The sequence below is a fragment of the Gambusia affinis genome, linkage group LG15 (assembly GCF_019740435.1).
Source record: "Gambusia affinis linkage group LG15, SWU_Gaff_1.0, whole genome shotgun sequence".
Taxonomy (NCBI): domain Eukaryota; kingdom Metazoa; phylum Chordata; class Actinopteri; order Cyprinodontiformes; family Poeciliidae; genus Gambusia; species Gambusia affinis.
In genome coordinates, this window is record NC_057882.1 from 6908822 (window position 1) to 6925017 (window position 16196).

The window sequence follows — 16196 nt, forward strand, 5'->3', positions numbered from 1 at the left end:
GAGTGTTTTGGTTATGTTTGCATATTTGCAAACATAAGGAGTTCACCGGGCCGTGAACCGGTCCGGGTTCTGATCTCGGTTCTGAACCGGCTCTGGTTCTGATCACGGCTCAGTTCCTCTCGGATGAATCCTGATCTGTTGAACGTTTCACGCATCTTGTTGACATGTTGGAGGACTCCGCGTTGCGCAATCTGCAGTCTGCGCGCGCACTCACGCACGCAGACGCAGGTTTGTGTTCCCGCATCCCCCCGTCCTTCCCCTCCTCCTCATCTGGACTGAGTCCTTCACGAACCTTAAATCCAACTTGTAACCTTCGCAGTTGCGGTGAAAGTGCGCTGGTTCTCGGTAGTGCGGGTTAGCGGCGCGCTCGGTCCTCACAGACACAGCAAGCCCGCTCTCACACACGCAGCCGTTGCGGAAGCTCGCAGCAGCCGAGGCGGCGCTAAAACCTATTAGCATACTAACCAGTTCTGGGTGGATGGACGGCTGAACTGAACCTCCCGGACCGAACCGACACCGTCTGACAACCAACAACACTCCGCCTGCTCAGGCCTCATTTTGTCAGGATTCTGCTGCCGTCCGCCTGCCGAGGAGATGGGGGACAAGGCGGGCACCAGGTAGGACTGTTAGCCGCTGTTAGCTGCGGTTCTGACGGGCGGCGCTAGCGTTAGCAGCCGCTTTGCTGGTTCTGGACGGGGTAGCTGGGCCAGTCGGCACCGGCGGGTTTTACTGCTTTATTGGAAGGGGTACCCGAACCGGGGCGAACAGAACCCTTGGGGCTCGGTTCGGGTCTGTTCCCCCTGAGGACGCCAAGGCTGCGGGCGAAGTTAGCCCCGCAGCAGGGTGGGGTTAGCGGGGCAGCCCAGTCTCCAGAACCGGTCTGAACAGAGCCACTGCTGTGGGACTGGAACAGGTTCGGGTCGTGGGTGGAAAACACGACTCCAGCATGAAGACAGGTGGGCGGAACGGACCCAGGAAATCCTAGAGTTTCACGGAGATGAAACTCCAGGATTTCCGCCCGGGAACACACCGAGCTGCTCCGTTTAAATATCAGCCTGGTTCTTGGTCCACCTGCTGGTTCCGACCCAGCTGGAGGAGCGGGTCGGCCCGGGTTCAGTCACTGGTCTGAAGCCAGTGAACGGGAAGCCAGAGTGATGGCCTTCTGGTTCCTGCAGACACATGAAAGACTGTAGTTTGTTGTGTGTTTTCACTAGAACCAGAATCAGGCCGGTGGAGCCCACCAACCTGCTGCAGTACCTGCTGCATGTGGATCCAGTCGAACCGAGAACTCTGAGTCCCAGTTTCACATCCTGATTGTAGGAGTTTCCGGGTCACCTTCCATGGAAACCCAGGAATCAGTTCACGAATTGGTTCATGAAGCGGTTCAGGAATCAGTTCAGGTGTTGCTGTGGGGTAGATGGAGCCCCAGTAGCAGTCGGTGTTACAGTGACTCTTTGAGGCCTCTAAGTGCAAACGGTTGCCTCTTGCTAACATGCTGACAGCTGATGCTCCTCAGTAACCTGTCCAGGATGACATCTGGTTGGGAAGTTGTTGCTTACCGACTAGTGAACTCAAAGACTCAAAGTGAGCAGAACCAGAACAGGTCCCCTTATGATCCATTTGATCCTATCAAAACCAGTCAGGTACCTGTCCGGTTCTGATGTTCTGTTTTCTGCTTTAAGGATCCACCAGCTGGTTCTGTGTAGGTTCACTCTGGTTTCCACGACAGCAGTCTTGTTTTGCTGATTCCAGAACTAATCTGAGTCGGGCAGCAGCTCGGCCTGAATCGTTTGTTTAGGAAATCTTCAGTTTTCCATTTTGGAAATGTTCCTACTTCCTGCCAGCCGCTTCCTATTAGGAAGCGGCTGGCAGGGCAGGAAGTGAGGAGCCAACATGGCCGCCAGCTGCAGGAGGAGAGTTCTGGTTCTGCCGCACCCGAGTCCACAAGGACTCACCAGGGGGAACCGGCTGGTTCTGGTTCAGCTGCTAGTTCTGGTTCAGTGTTTCCTGCTTCAGTGCCGCTGGTTCCAGTTCACACAGGGAAACCCAGAACATTCAGAACACTGAGATCGGAGTCAGGGTTACACTCAGAGTGCTGAAGTCACAGGCTGGGTGGATCTGTGTGGTTCTGGTTCTTGTGATCAAACAGAACCCAGTTTGGACCAAATGTAGAGGTGCATACTAGGCCAGATGTGGTCCTTAGAACCCGGCTGGTTCTGGGTCAGATCATCAGAAGCAGCCTACAGCACCATCCTTCCACCGCCATGTTCCCATCTGTTCATCTGATTTCTAGAGCGAAGAGGCTTTCAGGATTCTGACCTCTGACCTTTGTCCTTCTACCTGTAGAGGCTGACATGGAGCTTGTTTCTCTGAACTTCCTGCTCTGTCCTTTGACCCCAAGCTGACCCTGCTGAGCCGATCTTCAGGTTCCCTCAAATAGAACCACCAGAACCAGCTCCTCCTAATCGTCTTCCTCCTGACGTCTGGCGTTTTCCCAGCAGGCCATGCTGCAGCAGGTGGAGGTGATTCCCAGGAGGAGCTTCAGTCTGTAAACACAGCGACATCAGCAGCTGGGCCAGAACTTGGTCCAGTCTGGGTCTGACTCATTAATACTGAATAATAAATGGGAGATAAAGGTCAAAGGTCAACCAGATTACCAGAACTGGAGATGGTGGGTCGGCTGAACCGTTGGACCGGACCAGGATTCTCCTAGAATCATAAACTGATATCACACCTCTGTGGAGCTGCTCCAAACACGTCACTGGTTCTGATTGTTCTGGTGGTCCAGCAGCTCGTTATTGTGTCAGAGGTAGAGCGACCTGCTACTTCCTGTTTGGTGGTTGTGGTTATGATAGTGGCAGGAAGTGAGCGTTGTACCCGATCAGAGAACAAATGACAACTTCCTGAAGTTGTGATGGGCCTGGACCCGGACATCCAGAACAGAACACAGGCTGTTCTGGTTCTGCTCACATCCCAGAGGGTCCCACCACAGCATTAGGCTCTGAACTTTGACTAGGCCTCTGACTCTTCCAGAACCAGTTGTTTAGAAAAGCTGCTGCTGTCATCAACCACTTCCTGCTGACTGCACACCAACAGGAAGTTCACACACTTACATTTCCTGTGGCTGCTGTTGCAACTCACCTGCAACCTGTCATAACCACTTAGAACCGAGGGCCCCATTCTGGACCAGTGGCCCCGTGCAGAACCAGGAGCCTTTCCAAACACCTTTCAGAACCAGCAGCTTGTCTCGGACCCAGACTAACTTTCTTCTTCTTTTCCTCTTCCTCCTCAGAGTCTTCAAGAAGTCCAGTCCGAACTGCAAGGTGAGTTCTGCTGAGTTCGGTCTCTGGTGCCCGAACTCGGGTTCTGTTCAGTGGTTCCGGATCCACTCAGGGATGCTGATAAACTAAAACTGGATCAGAAACAGGAAGTGAGCTGTAAAGCCTGACAGAGGGGTAACTGCGCCTCCATGTGGTTAACATGGACCTTACAGGTTCTGATGGAGATGGGTCCATCAGAACCTTCATGGGTCAGTACAGAACAATAACCCAGTCAGACGCTAAAGCCAGGTCCAGTTCAGACTGAATCAGGACAGAACCGGGTCAGGCTGTAGGAGGAGGTTCTTGTTCCTTAAGGAACCCAGGTTCTGAACACACACACACAACAGAACCTCCAGAAACAAATGAACAAGTTAGAGAGCTGATCTCAGTGTCACGGACAGAACCAATCAGAACCTGGTCCAGTTTCTGGTTCTGCTTCTAACTGGACCTCCTGGTTCTGACCCGCAGCTCACAGTCTACCTGGGGAAGCGGGACTTTGTGGACCACCTGGACCACGTGGACCCAGTAGGTGAGTCCTGACTTCCAGAACCCTCGGAGGTTTGACCAGAACCGGGTTCTGGACACTTGACTGATGGGTGTTTTCCTTCCAGATGGAGTGATCCTGGTGGACCCGGAGTACCTGAAGGACAGGAAAGGTGAGCCGGACCTCATTGGGTTTTGTCAGAATCATTCCTGAAGCTGGAGGGTTTTTGTCCTTCAGCCAGACGGGTCAGTACTACAGAGTGGGTCAGACCCAGCAGAACCCAGAATGAAGGTCCAGTCAGAAGCTCTGGGTCTGAACCCTGACTCCAGAACCTGGATCTGGTGGGTCCCACTCACATGTACTCCTCCTCTTCCTCCTGCAGTCTTCGTCACGCTGACCTGCGCCTTCCGGTACGGCCGGGAGGACCTGGACGTCCTGGGCCTGTCCTTCAGGAAGGACCTGTACATCTCCACCTTCCAGGTGAGACGCTCCACCGCGAGGAACCGCCGGCTCTGACTGACACCAGAACCACGGCTCGTTTAGGAGGATACAGGCCCCACTAATCCGTCAACTATAAACGCCGGGTTTCCTCAGACACCCTGCTGAGCCCAGTGGGAGGGTGGCAGGGAAGTCATCCAGCGGCCTGCTGTTTTTGAGTTGAAAAACTTTTGAAGTTGACAGAAAATATTAAAATATCACAAGGTAATTATGTGTTATTGGAAAACATTAATAATACCTAAACACCAACTATAAAGTCTTTAAAAAAAATCTGAAATAAATAACCAAGGTGTGCCTGTCCTGCTGAGGGCACAAGGAAAGTCTGGTGGCCCGCCAGGCTTATAATAAACTGGGGGAAACCCTGAAGTGCCTCAACGTGTGATTCCCCACCACTCAACAAGAACTTGCAACAGTGTGACTACAACTCAGCTTTTAGAGTTCTGTTGTGGACTACCAGGGTGGAGACACCTTACAGTCTTCTGAAGAAACCTGAGATTAGAAAGACCCCATAGAGCAGGGGAGGACAACCCCAGACCTCCTGTGTCCTGCAACTCCTAGACGTCTCTCCGGTCCAACATGCTTCAATCATACAGCGGAATAACCTCCTCAGTACAGTCAGGTTCTCCAGAGTCCTAATGACCTCATTATGACTCGGGTATGTTGAAGTAGAGACGCATCTAAGAGCTGCAGGACACGGGCCCTCCAGGCCTGGAGTCAACCGGTCCCAAGATTGACTCTAAGGGGTCCTGGTAGATCCTGGTAGAGACCCATAGTGTCCCTGTAGAACCATCCACCTGCAGCTAAATGCTGATCAATGACGAGCGTTATCATGTTGTGTTCTCCAGGCGTTCCCTCCAGTTCCTGAGGAGAAGAAAGCCAACAGCCGGCTGCAGGAGCGTCTACTGAAGAAGCTGGGCCAGCACGCCCATCCTTTCTACTTCACAGTGAGTCCTTTCTACCGCTACAACTCTACCTTCCTCTAGAATGGTAGTTAGAATCTCCTGAGGCTGATGGGTTTCTGTGGAGCTCAGGTTCTGGTTCTGGTCCGTTCCCTGCTGTGCTTCCTCCATCCAGTTGTGTCTGTTTATCTGCTGAACCAGATGATAGCAGAGCTTTGGTTCTGCTCAGCGTCATGGAGGCATGAACAGAACAACTGGCTACAGGTTCTTATCACAGGAAGTGACTCACTTTCTGCTTCGTGGAGCTGCAGCCAGTTCCTCTGCGGAGCTGCGTTGTTCTCCTGCAGGTGACCTTCCAGCCACACTGAGACCTACAGCTGTGGAAAACTTCTAGAAATGACCTATGACCCTTTAGGGAACAGTGAAAGCTGCTTTCCGATTCTGCTGCTCCCTGGTCAGGTCTAGAAGGGACACCAGGGGCCACAGAGGGCCTCCTGCTGTTTCCAGACCAGAAGAGTCTCCAGAGCTCCAGTCTGCAAAGCTGCACTGATATTCATCAGATCTGGGTCTCTAGTTTATAATTTATAGAGAATAAAGAGTTAATCTCACTGCAGACAGTAAGCCATGACCTCTGACCCAGAGTTTAAATGAGAGATGAGTGAATGCATCCCATAATAACCAGCAGTCCATGTAGCTCTTAGCATTGATGATGATGATGGGTTAAACTATGATGCTAACTGTGTTCCAGATCCCTCAGAACCTGCCGTGTTCGGTCACCCTGCAGCCCGGACCAGAGGACACTGGGAAGGTAACAGCTCACCAATAATCACCAATATTCATCATTGATCAACAGTAGAGCCGAGTGTCTGGCTCATGTCTGAGGGAACCAGCACCTGGACTCTAACTGGACCGCTCCAGATCTTTAATGTTGATCAGGTTAAAAGACGACTGCAGGGGTATGGATAATTCTGAGCCTAGCTGTAGTAGAGGAAGCAGATCATCATCAGATAAATCAGCTGGACCGGCCCAGTTCCACTCAGTCAGCATTAGTCCAGGCTGGTTCTGCTGGTTTTGGTTCTGAAGTGAACCCGGTCTGTCCTCCTTGTAGGCTTGCGGTGTGGACTTTGAGATCAGAGCGTTCTGTGCCAAGTCCATAGAGGAGAAGATCCACAAGAGGTGAGTTCAGAGCAGCAGTTCCACCCCGACACCACCAGGTGGTGCCCTTCCATCCCACCAGAGTTCAGGTGCTCCCAGTGTGCCCAGTGCTTCCATTGTGCTGTGTGTCTCAGGAACTCGGTGCGCCTGGTGATCAGGAAGGTCCAGTATGCCCCGGAGAAGCCGGGCCCTCAGCCCATGGTGGAGACGACCCGGAGCTTCCTGATGTCGGACCGCTCCCTGCACCTGGAGGCGTCGCTGGATAAGGAGGTACTGCTGCTGCTTCCTCATCCTCCTCTTCATTGCCCACCTCACCGCTGTCCTCACTCAGCTCTCTGTTTCCCATCATGCAGCTGTACTACCACGGCGAGCCCATCAGCGTGAACGTTCACGTCACCAACAACTCCACCAAGACGGTGAAGAGAGTCAAGATCTCAGGTCTTCCTCATCCTCCTCTTCCTCATGTGTACTCAGTGGGTCCAGAAAGTTCTGAAAAACCCATTGGTGTCGCTCTCATTCTTTCTCTGCAGTGCGCCAATACGCTGACATCTGCCTGTTCAGCACCGCCCAATATAAATGCCCAGTGGCCCAGCTGGAGGCAGAGTGAGTCCCAGTTAAACCACAGCCAACACATGATGATGATGAATATGACAACTTCAGGCTTTCTGTCAGAAACCTGTTTGAAGGTCAACTGGTTCACATACCAGCTAGAAACTAGTTTGAGATTGGTTGAGCTAGTTTGGACCAGTTTAGTTGGTGTAAACCAGTCTGAACTGGTGTAAGCTGGGTGAACCAGTTACACTTGTTTTGAACTGGTTTAAGGTAGTTGAATCATTTAAACCGGTTTACATCTGGTGTTTTAACTTTACACCAGATAGAAACTGGTTTGAACAGGAACTCTGAGACTAACATCAGCCTGTGGTTTCCATAGCGACCAGGTGTCGTCCAGCTCCACTTTCTGTAAGGTGTACACTCTGACTCCGACGCTGGACAAGAACCGGGAGAAGAGAGGCCTGGCTCTGGACGGGAAGCTGAAGCACGAAGACACCAACCTGGCCTCCTCCACCATGTAACACAGACACACACACACACACACACTATCATTGACTTCCATTCATTTCTACAGCCTGACTCTAAGCAAATGTTATTTCACACGCTAGCCCTAAACCTAACTTCTGACCCAAAAACAGTGTTTCCCCACACAGGCATACGTGCTCTTTGCTATGGTCACATAAACTCCTCTTCCTCCTCTTCCTCAGAGTGAAGGACGTGACCAACAAGGAGGTTCTGGGCATCCTGGTGTCCTACAGGGTCAAGGTGAAGCTGGTGGTGTCACGCGGAGGGTAAGACACTTCCTGCTCCACTTCCTGTTTTCTTATCGTTCACATTGGGAAGAAAAGCCATAGCCCCTGGTGGCCAATTAGAGCTTTGCAGGTCATCTTCAGGGCTGCTATTGGATGCACTATTCAATTAATCAGCCTCAGTAATAGACTGGACTCTTCACAATTAAAGCCTGCATCCAGTTGACTGAGCAGTGATCCTAGTTAGTGGCTACTGTTCTGGTTCCACCCGGTTCCAGCAGCTTCCTGTCTGTCCTGCAGGGACGTGTCGGTGGAGCTGCCCTTCATCCTGATGCATCCCAAACCCGTGGAGCCGCCCGCGTCCCGTCCACAGTCAGGTGAGACACGCCCGCACTCGCCATCAACCCATTTCCATGGCAAACCCCACCGCTCACCCTGTCTCTGGTTGCAGCCGTGCCGGACTCGGACCCACCCATCGACACCAACCTCATCGAGTTCGACACCAAGTGAGTCACCGACGGGTCCGACCAGTTGCTGGTTCTGGTTCCGGTTCTGACCGTCTGACCATCTGTCCGTCTCATCCTCTCAGCAGCGTCTCCCAGGACGATGACTTCGTCTTCGAGGACTTCGCCCGCCTGCGCCTCAAAGGCGTTGTGGACGACAAGGACGAGGACTGCTAGGAGGACGCCTCACGCTCGCTTCAACACACACACACTGATACACACACATACACAAACACACCGACACGCTTCATCACCTTACATTCCCCAGCAGGGTGCGGGTGAGAGCTGGACTGCATTGAGGCTCGGTGGTTCTTGTCCTCCTGTTTCAACTTCTTATCCCTCCACAATCTCTCCTCCTTTTCCTGAGCGGGCGGGGCTTAGAGCTGACCACTTCCTGTTAGGTGTTCCTGAATGTGGATTGGTTTTGTCTCAGACCAGCGTTCCCCTGTCCCCTGTGCTGCTCCAGTTCAGCTTCAGACTGGGAACCAGTCAGGCAGCAGGAGCCAATGGTCAGCATGTAGCTGAGTAGACCTCTGCTGCCACCTGGTGGCTAATCCCAGTCACTGATGTTGTTCTCTTGGTGTCTCAAGTTCAGGAGTCAGAATCCGGTTCCTCCCAATCCCATGATCAACACCAGCGTTCCCAGTCCTATTCCCAGTCCTGTTCCACTCCACGCGGACTGGCTGAATCGGTCCAGTCTGGTCTGGTCTGGAAGGAAGCCACATCCTTCCTGGCTTGTTGAAGGAAGAGGAGGTTCTTCCTGATGGTGCCGATCAGAACCAGAACTAATCTGACTGGTTCTTGTTTTTAGAGGAGAATCTAAAATGTTCTGATGTTCAACTTAAACGGGTTTGCAACCTGAAGACTTTTGGTCCTTTAGAATATTGTCCCCTTTTCAGCACCAAATGTTTTGGGTTTTCTGGTTGGAGATGAGGTTCTCTCAGAATCTAGATGTTTGTTCTGGAGCTGAATCAGGGTAGTTGAGTTGTTTCTAGACAGGTTCTGATCCGATTGGGTGCCTCCAGCTAGACCTGAGCCTCCATCAGTCAGTTTTCCTGTCGCCCTGCCACACCGACCCGTTCAGAACCGAGCCCCTCTCAGCCGGTCCTCCGAGCCGCCCGTCCGGCCTCGCTCACCAAGAAGAAGAAGGTTTTTTTGTTCCCACGCCGTGCTGTGAATCTTTGGAGCTGTGATTCTGTCCTGGTTTCGTCGTGCTCTGTGGGGTTCCTTCGCTCTACGTGTAAACAGTGCCACCCCTTGGCCGCCGCCATGCCCTGGGCCGCCGCCACGCCCTGGACCGCCAACGCTGCCCTGTGGGCCGACGCTGCCCTCTGGGCCGCTGCCATGCTTATGTCTATACAACAGAGAAGTGATCTGGAACCATAGAGTTCTTCTTCTATTATTATTATTATTATATTATTATTATTATTATTATTCTGCTTCTGATTATTATTATTATGGTGACTTATTACTGCTATTGTATCATCAGCGACCATGATTATTCTCATAATCAGTTCAGAGTCTGTTTGCCATGTATTTTTTATTTTCAGATTTTTATTTAGTTTTCTTTTTCTTATTAAAGTGAAATGAACTAACAGTCTGCCTGTTATTTTTGATTATGTAGAAATGATAACCAACTAAAAAAACAAACAAAAAAATTTTAGTTCTACTTAATATCTGAACCATCCATCTTCCACTTATCTAGAGTCGGCAGCCTCAGTAAGGATGCCCAGACTTCCCTCTCCCAGCCGTTCCCAGCAGAGTAACATCGTCCCTTCAGTGTGTCCTGGTCTTCTTCTGGGTCTCTTCCCGGTAGGACCTAAACTTCTCACCAGGAAGTCTCCATCCTCACCAGATGCTGATCCACCTCAATTGGATCCTCTCAATGTGAAGGAGCAGAGGCTCTACTCTGAGCCCCTCCTGGATGACTGAGCTTCTCTCTCTAAGGGAGAGCTCAGACACCTTGCAAAGAAAACTCATTTCAGCTGCTTGTATCCGTGACCTTGTCCTTTCGTTCATGACCCAAAGCTCATGACCATAGATGAGGGTAGGAATGTAGATCGACCGTTTTATCAAGGGCTTAACTTTTTGGCTCAGCTCTCTTTGAGAGTGCCCGCTTCACTGCAGACGCTGCGTCAGTCCGTCTGTCGATCTCCTTCACTATTTTTCTCTCATTCATTAACCCAGAGATACTTGGAGCAGGATCTTTCCTCCCCCCAACCAGGAAAAGGCATTCTACCCTTTTCCAGCTAAAGACCCTCGGTTCTGGAGGCACTGATCCTCATCCCGACCGCCTCACACTCGGCTGCGAACCACTCCAATGAGAGCTGTAGATCATGACCCGATGAAGCCAGTAGGACCACATCATCCGCAAAAGCCAGAGACGGGATCCTAAGGCCACCAAAGCGAATCTCCTCAACACCTTGGCTGGTCTGGAAATTCTGTCTATGAAAATAATGAACAGAATGGGTGACAAAAGGCAGCCTTGGCGGAGTCCAACTCTCACTGGAAACAAGCCCAGCTTACTGCTGGCAGCCCGTATCAAAGGCCCTGGTACCATGGTTCTCCGGGAGGGCTCCCCAAGAGACACAGTAGAGCACCTTCTCCAAGTCCACAAAAGACATGTAGACCGGTTGGGCAAACGTCCAGCCCTTTGATCTCTGATTAAATTTAAAATGTTTAAAACTAGAATAAAATGCAGAAAATAAAAATAAATAAATAAATCAGAAATAAAGTCAGGTTTTGATTAGAGCTATCCTCTCTCTGCTGCCCCCTGCTGTTCAGGAAGCTAGTGTCATTATAAAACCCGGAACTAGACCGAACCGGGTTTAAAGTGGTTCTAAGCAGAGCAGCCTCTGGTTCTGGTGGATCCAAGTCATGTGAGGAACATTAGACACAAAATTGTCACTTCTTGTTGTTCAGTTATGCAAGATAAAAATTTTATTATTTTCTTTAATATGCCGGACAATAAAATCTAAATTATATTTTCATAAAGTTTTAGACACATCTAAAGGCTGAAGGCCTCTGGCCCACGAGGAATGCTTTTTCAGACCACCGGTCCTGATGGTTCATCATAGCAAACAGAAACCAGTCAGAAACTGGGAACCAGTCAGAAACTGGGAACCAGTCAGAAACTGGGAACCAGTCAGAAACTGGGAACCAGCCAGAAACTGGGAACCAGCCAGAAACAGGGAACCAGTCAGCTCCGTTTAAATGATGCAGAGCGTGACGGTACCAGCAGGGGGCAGCAGAGAACAGCGGATAAACCGGACACAGAAAGTGTCCCCTCATCAGAAAATATTATCCTTAATAATTATAATAAAATATGTTTCTATCACGGCACCAATAGAAACCAGCTGGAAGTCAAAAAACCTTTATATTCAAAGTGAAAGTGAAAACGACAAAATATGTAATAATAATAATAATAATAATAATAATAATAATAATATTATTATTATTATTATTATTATTATTATTATTATTATTATTATTATTATTATTATTATTATTATTAATTATCGTTTCTGTTTTCAATTTTCAAAATCAGGCTTTTACTTTGAAGGTCTCGTGTCGGCTCTGACCCCATTCTTCATCATTTATGGCCCACCATCATCATCATTCTCCATAAAGCGAAGTTTTATGAGCCTCGGGGTTTAATGATTCACCTGCAGACAGGTGAAAGAAAACAGAACCTCTCTCAGGTCATCGCCCGCTCCCGGTTCTGGTTCCGGTCCTGGTTCTGCTCGGTTCAGTCAGAACCTTTTCCCGGTTGGATCTGGAGATACTTTCTTGCTTCTTCTCCAGAACTTTGAGCTCCTCGCCGTTTAACTGAAGGCTGGATGAATTGGACCGGTCCACTGGTCAGCCAACAGAATCAGAACCGGAGCCGGAACTTTAGGAACGCTCCAGAACTTCTCTGGTTTCTCTGTTGGATTCCAGAAAACGTTCAACGTTCATATGAAGCAAAATGAAACATAAATCTGATTTCTGTTCAACAGTCCAGACAGAAAGAGTGAATGGGTCCATTCTGAAGATCCGGATCCAAATCTGAAGATCCGGATCTTTTTCTTTAAATTCCTAGTATTTTTTTTTTCTGAAAACAGAAGAAGCATCGATCACATCACTGATCACTGATTGCTCTTCTGGCTCATATGTTGATAACTAAATACATTTATTTATTTATTTATTTATTTATTATGAATGAATAATTAATAATTAATTAATATTCCAGATGAACTGGCTCTTTTATTATTATTATTATTATTATTATTATTATTATTATTATTATTATTATTATTATTATTATTATTATTATTATTATTATTATTATTATTATTATTATCATGATGATTATGATTATGATTATTACTATTATTAGCAGCAGTAGTAGTAGTAGTAGTAGTAGTAGTAATAATAATAATAATAATAATAATAATAATAATAATAATAATAATAATAATAATAATAATAATAATAATAATAGTGTCTAAGTCATCATTAATTGCCTACATAAATCAAACAAATTGAAGAAAAAAAACACACCAAAAATAATCGATTATTTGGACCTTTAAAATGGAACCAATTGAAAACTGGAATATTTCTTAAATCAATTTTTGTTTATAAATAAAGAGTAAATGTTTGTAAATAATAAAGCAACGCGGAGGCGCAGCGATGATCTGAGGCAGAAGTTTAAACATCATTAAAGCTCCAATCAAACACTTGAAAAGATGAAAAGTGAAGCTTTACGCGGCTTTACGGCGCCACACTAAACTAAATACTCATCAGCGTAAAACAATAAATCTCCCATAAATCCATAAAGACGCAGATAATTCCTCCGCAGGAGGCCGCGGAGGCTTCTTGAGAGTTGTCGGTTCGAGTCCCTCAGAGAAAAAAAAAATGAAAACACGAAGAGGATTCATGAGAGAAAATCTGAGAAATATTCCCGACAAACTGGAAGAGTTAGAGCCAGGAAATATGGGAATAATGAAATCATCTGTTCACTGCAGAAAAACGGGGCAGAGATTCGTGTTTATAAGTCTTTCTTAATGTTAATTGTGATTTTTTAAATATAGAATTGTAAAATTAAATCAGAACAATAAAAACATATCAATGTAGAAATATGGAAATAATCAGAGTAAGGATTAGAATCTGCTTAAAGGTCTTCTTTATATTTATATATACTATAATGAACTACACACACACCAACCAGGTTTTGGTCCCTATTGGACCATCAGAGACTGGATCCTCCAGGGAGGACAGAGCAGACAGAGGTCCACATGGTGGAGGTGGCATCAGGCTGCGGGCTTCCCAAAGAATGGCTGGATGGAGAACCACGGAAAGAGTAAAAACCAGTCCGGTCTGCCTCCAACTGGGCAGCATCTGGTTCAGTCCAGGTTGGTGTGTCTCCACTGGCAGAGTGTTCCTCTGTGGGCAGGAAATAGGAGGAGCCACGTTCACAGGAGCCGTGGCAACACTCTGATGATGTCATTCAGCTCATCTACTATTGGCGGCCATCACTCTGTAATCTCTGGGAGTGTCAGGTCACTACGGGTCGCTCCGTCTGGCTGGTAAACAGTTTGGACCTGAAGGTTAGACCACCGAATCATCGATTTACTGCTAGCTAACAGCTAACTGCTACAGTCTCATCATGGATTGGTTGACGTAAATCATTGGCCAATCAATGAACACCGTTTGCTGCCAATCAAATCGCTTAAGCTCTACAACCGGCTAAGTCTGGCTGGAACCACCAGAACCGTGCCGGATCAGTTCTAACCCAGTTTCATCCTGAGCTGGAGGCCAACGACCAATCAAAATGCTTCAAACTCCTGCCTAAGTCTGATGGTTAATCTGCTGAAATCCAGTAGAACCCAGAGGCAGAACCACAACCAGCTGGTTCTGATGGTCCCAGAAGGACCCGGCCTACACAGAGCTGATGTTCTGGACCATCTCCAGAACTCCAGCCCGGTTCTGGATCCATCACATCTCTCCTGTTGGAAAGTACTGGTTCTTGTTCAAAGCCCTGTTTTGGGCTGTGAGCTTAGTAAACTGGTAATCAGACCTGCTGGTTCTGGTTCTCCCGGTCTGCAGCATGACTTCGGGACTCCCAGCAAAACCAGCAGGTTTACGACCCAGTCTGGTGGGGAGCTGCTCTTTGTTAATGAGGCGTCTTATCTTGGGTCAAAGTTCATCCAGCAGCAGCAGGAGGCCGAGCAGGAAGTGGCGCCGTCTGAGAAACACTGCTCCGCTGCTCCATGTTCACCTCGAACTCAGTTCTGGAACGTTTTTCCTGGTTTAGCTGGTCTCTGGGTCCAGGTGGGTCGGGTATGTTCAGCTGGGGAAGGTCCGGTATCAGTCAGCCTCTGTGTTCAGGAAGCTGGTGAAGGCTAGCGGACAGCGGCCATTTTAGGACACATTTCTGTTCCTCCAAACAAAATGGCTGCCAGCCGCGGGCCGGCTGCCGGTCCGGGCCTCTGGGCCTCCGAACTTCTGCAGAGAAATCTCCTCTGTTTGGCTCCCGCTGCTCCATAAACAATGATTAGAGCAAATAAAAGAGTAAGTAAGTGCACCCCTCGCAGCCCATAAACTGGCTGGCTTATATAGCCGCCTGTTTATGGGTCATTTTCCCATAAACTTTCATTTACAATATGCTAACTGGCCCTAATACGGCTATTGGCGCTGATGGAGGATCAACACAGAGCCGTAAAGCAGCGGCAATAAAGGCCTGATTAGCCCAGATTAGCATCGCTCCCACCGGCGGCAGACTACTGGTATTCCCCGCTAAACATACCGGAGGACGGCAGCTTCCTCAGCTCACACCAGCTGGACCAGTGTTCCCAGTTCATTCACAGCTCTCCACCCGGGTGCTCCTCTATCAGCCCGGTACCAGCCTTGGAAGGACCCGTCGGCTCACCGCTATCAGCTCAGGTATTCCAGGTAACTTCGGATCCTCTGCAGGTTTTATTAGATTCCCACTTTTAAACTTCGATTTGTTCACTATGAAAACGCTTTTATATAAATGTCTCTTCACTTTTATTCATGGTTTTATTTTAGTCTTAGAAAATATTAAATGAGCAAATATTTAATTTAATAATTTAACAGTATTAAAGTTGAAATAATGAAACATTAATTATTCAACTAATTAAAGTTTCTAAATATTTATTTGGAAAATAAATATTTCATGTTTAGTTATGTTATTTATTTTAAAAATATATTTTGTGTTTCATTATTATTACATTTCTCTGTGGCGAAATTCATATAAAAAATAAATTCTTTAAATGTGGAAGTTCAGGTTTTCATTAAATTATACTGATAAGAACAGTATATTAATAATGTCGATTGTTATAAGCGACTTATAAAATTAATGGTAATTATTATTATGTAATTATATTTATTGATCAGAAAACAATCTGAAAGAAAGAAAGACAAAATTAACTCAAGTTGAAAATTAGAAAGATGTTAAATATTTAATAATGAAAACATAATATATTTCAAACAAAACCTTAGAATAAAGCAGAGCAACGTTTTTGAATTAATTGTTGAATTAATTTAGAAATAATTAATTTAACAGTTTGAACAGTTAATGTTGCATTTCTTAATTTTAGAAAATAAATTCTAGATAGTTTTGCACATTCAACATGTCAACCGTCTGAAAACTTATTAACATTCACTGGCCTCAAACCAAACTGGGACTGATTATTGATTTTATTGGTTTAACTGTGTCGTTTTATTATGTTATGAATTGAGTTTTTAATTCTTTATTGTGTGCTTAGTTTGGTCACTTTATTTTTATGCTTTTATTTCATGACTGTAAAACTGCTTTACAACTAAAGTTATTGATGACAATGATGATTGTAAACTTTACTGTTAAAATGTTAAATCTTAAAAAAAATCTTAAATTTAATAAAACACAATTTTGTAATGTGTTGTATTGTTTTAATTTAATAATATTTTAACTTAGCGTCAGTGTAATTGTTCTTTCAATGTCACAAATGTTTTCAATCGGTAAAATTAAAGTAAATAACATTTTATTAATGTCA

At 47.0% G+C, this 16196-nt stretch overlaps 1 protein-coding gene across 2 annotated transcripts; it reads left to right on the forward strand.

Moving 5' to 3' along the window:
• Window positions 1-160: 160 nt before the first annotated feature.
• On the forward strand, window positions 161-9757 carry LOC122845114 (arrestin red cell). 2 transcript variants are annotated; one of them, XM_044141175.1, is made up of 16 exons: window positions 161-617; window positions 3293-3323; window positions 3789-3849; window positions 3932-3976; window positions 4187-4284; window positions 5148-5246; window positions 5950-6009; window positions 6310-6377; window positions 6491-6626; window positions 6710-6794; window positions 6887-6959; window positions 7288-7425; window positions 7616-7699; window positions 7958-8034; window positions 8109-8163; window positions 8250-9757. In XM_044141175.1, exons 1-16 carry the CDS (start codon window positions 595-597, stop codon window positions 8335-8337), a joined length of 1221 nt encoding a protein of 406 aa, XP_043997110.1. In that variant the 5' UTR covers window positions 161-594; the 3' UTR covers window positions 8338-9757. The 2 variants fall into 2 exon arrangements, with proteins under 2 accessions (XP_043997110.1, XP_043997109.1); XM_044141174.1 differs by having other exon boundaries at window positions 164-617; window positions 8247-9757.
• Window positions 9758-16196: the final 6439 nt, after the last annotated feature.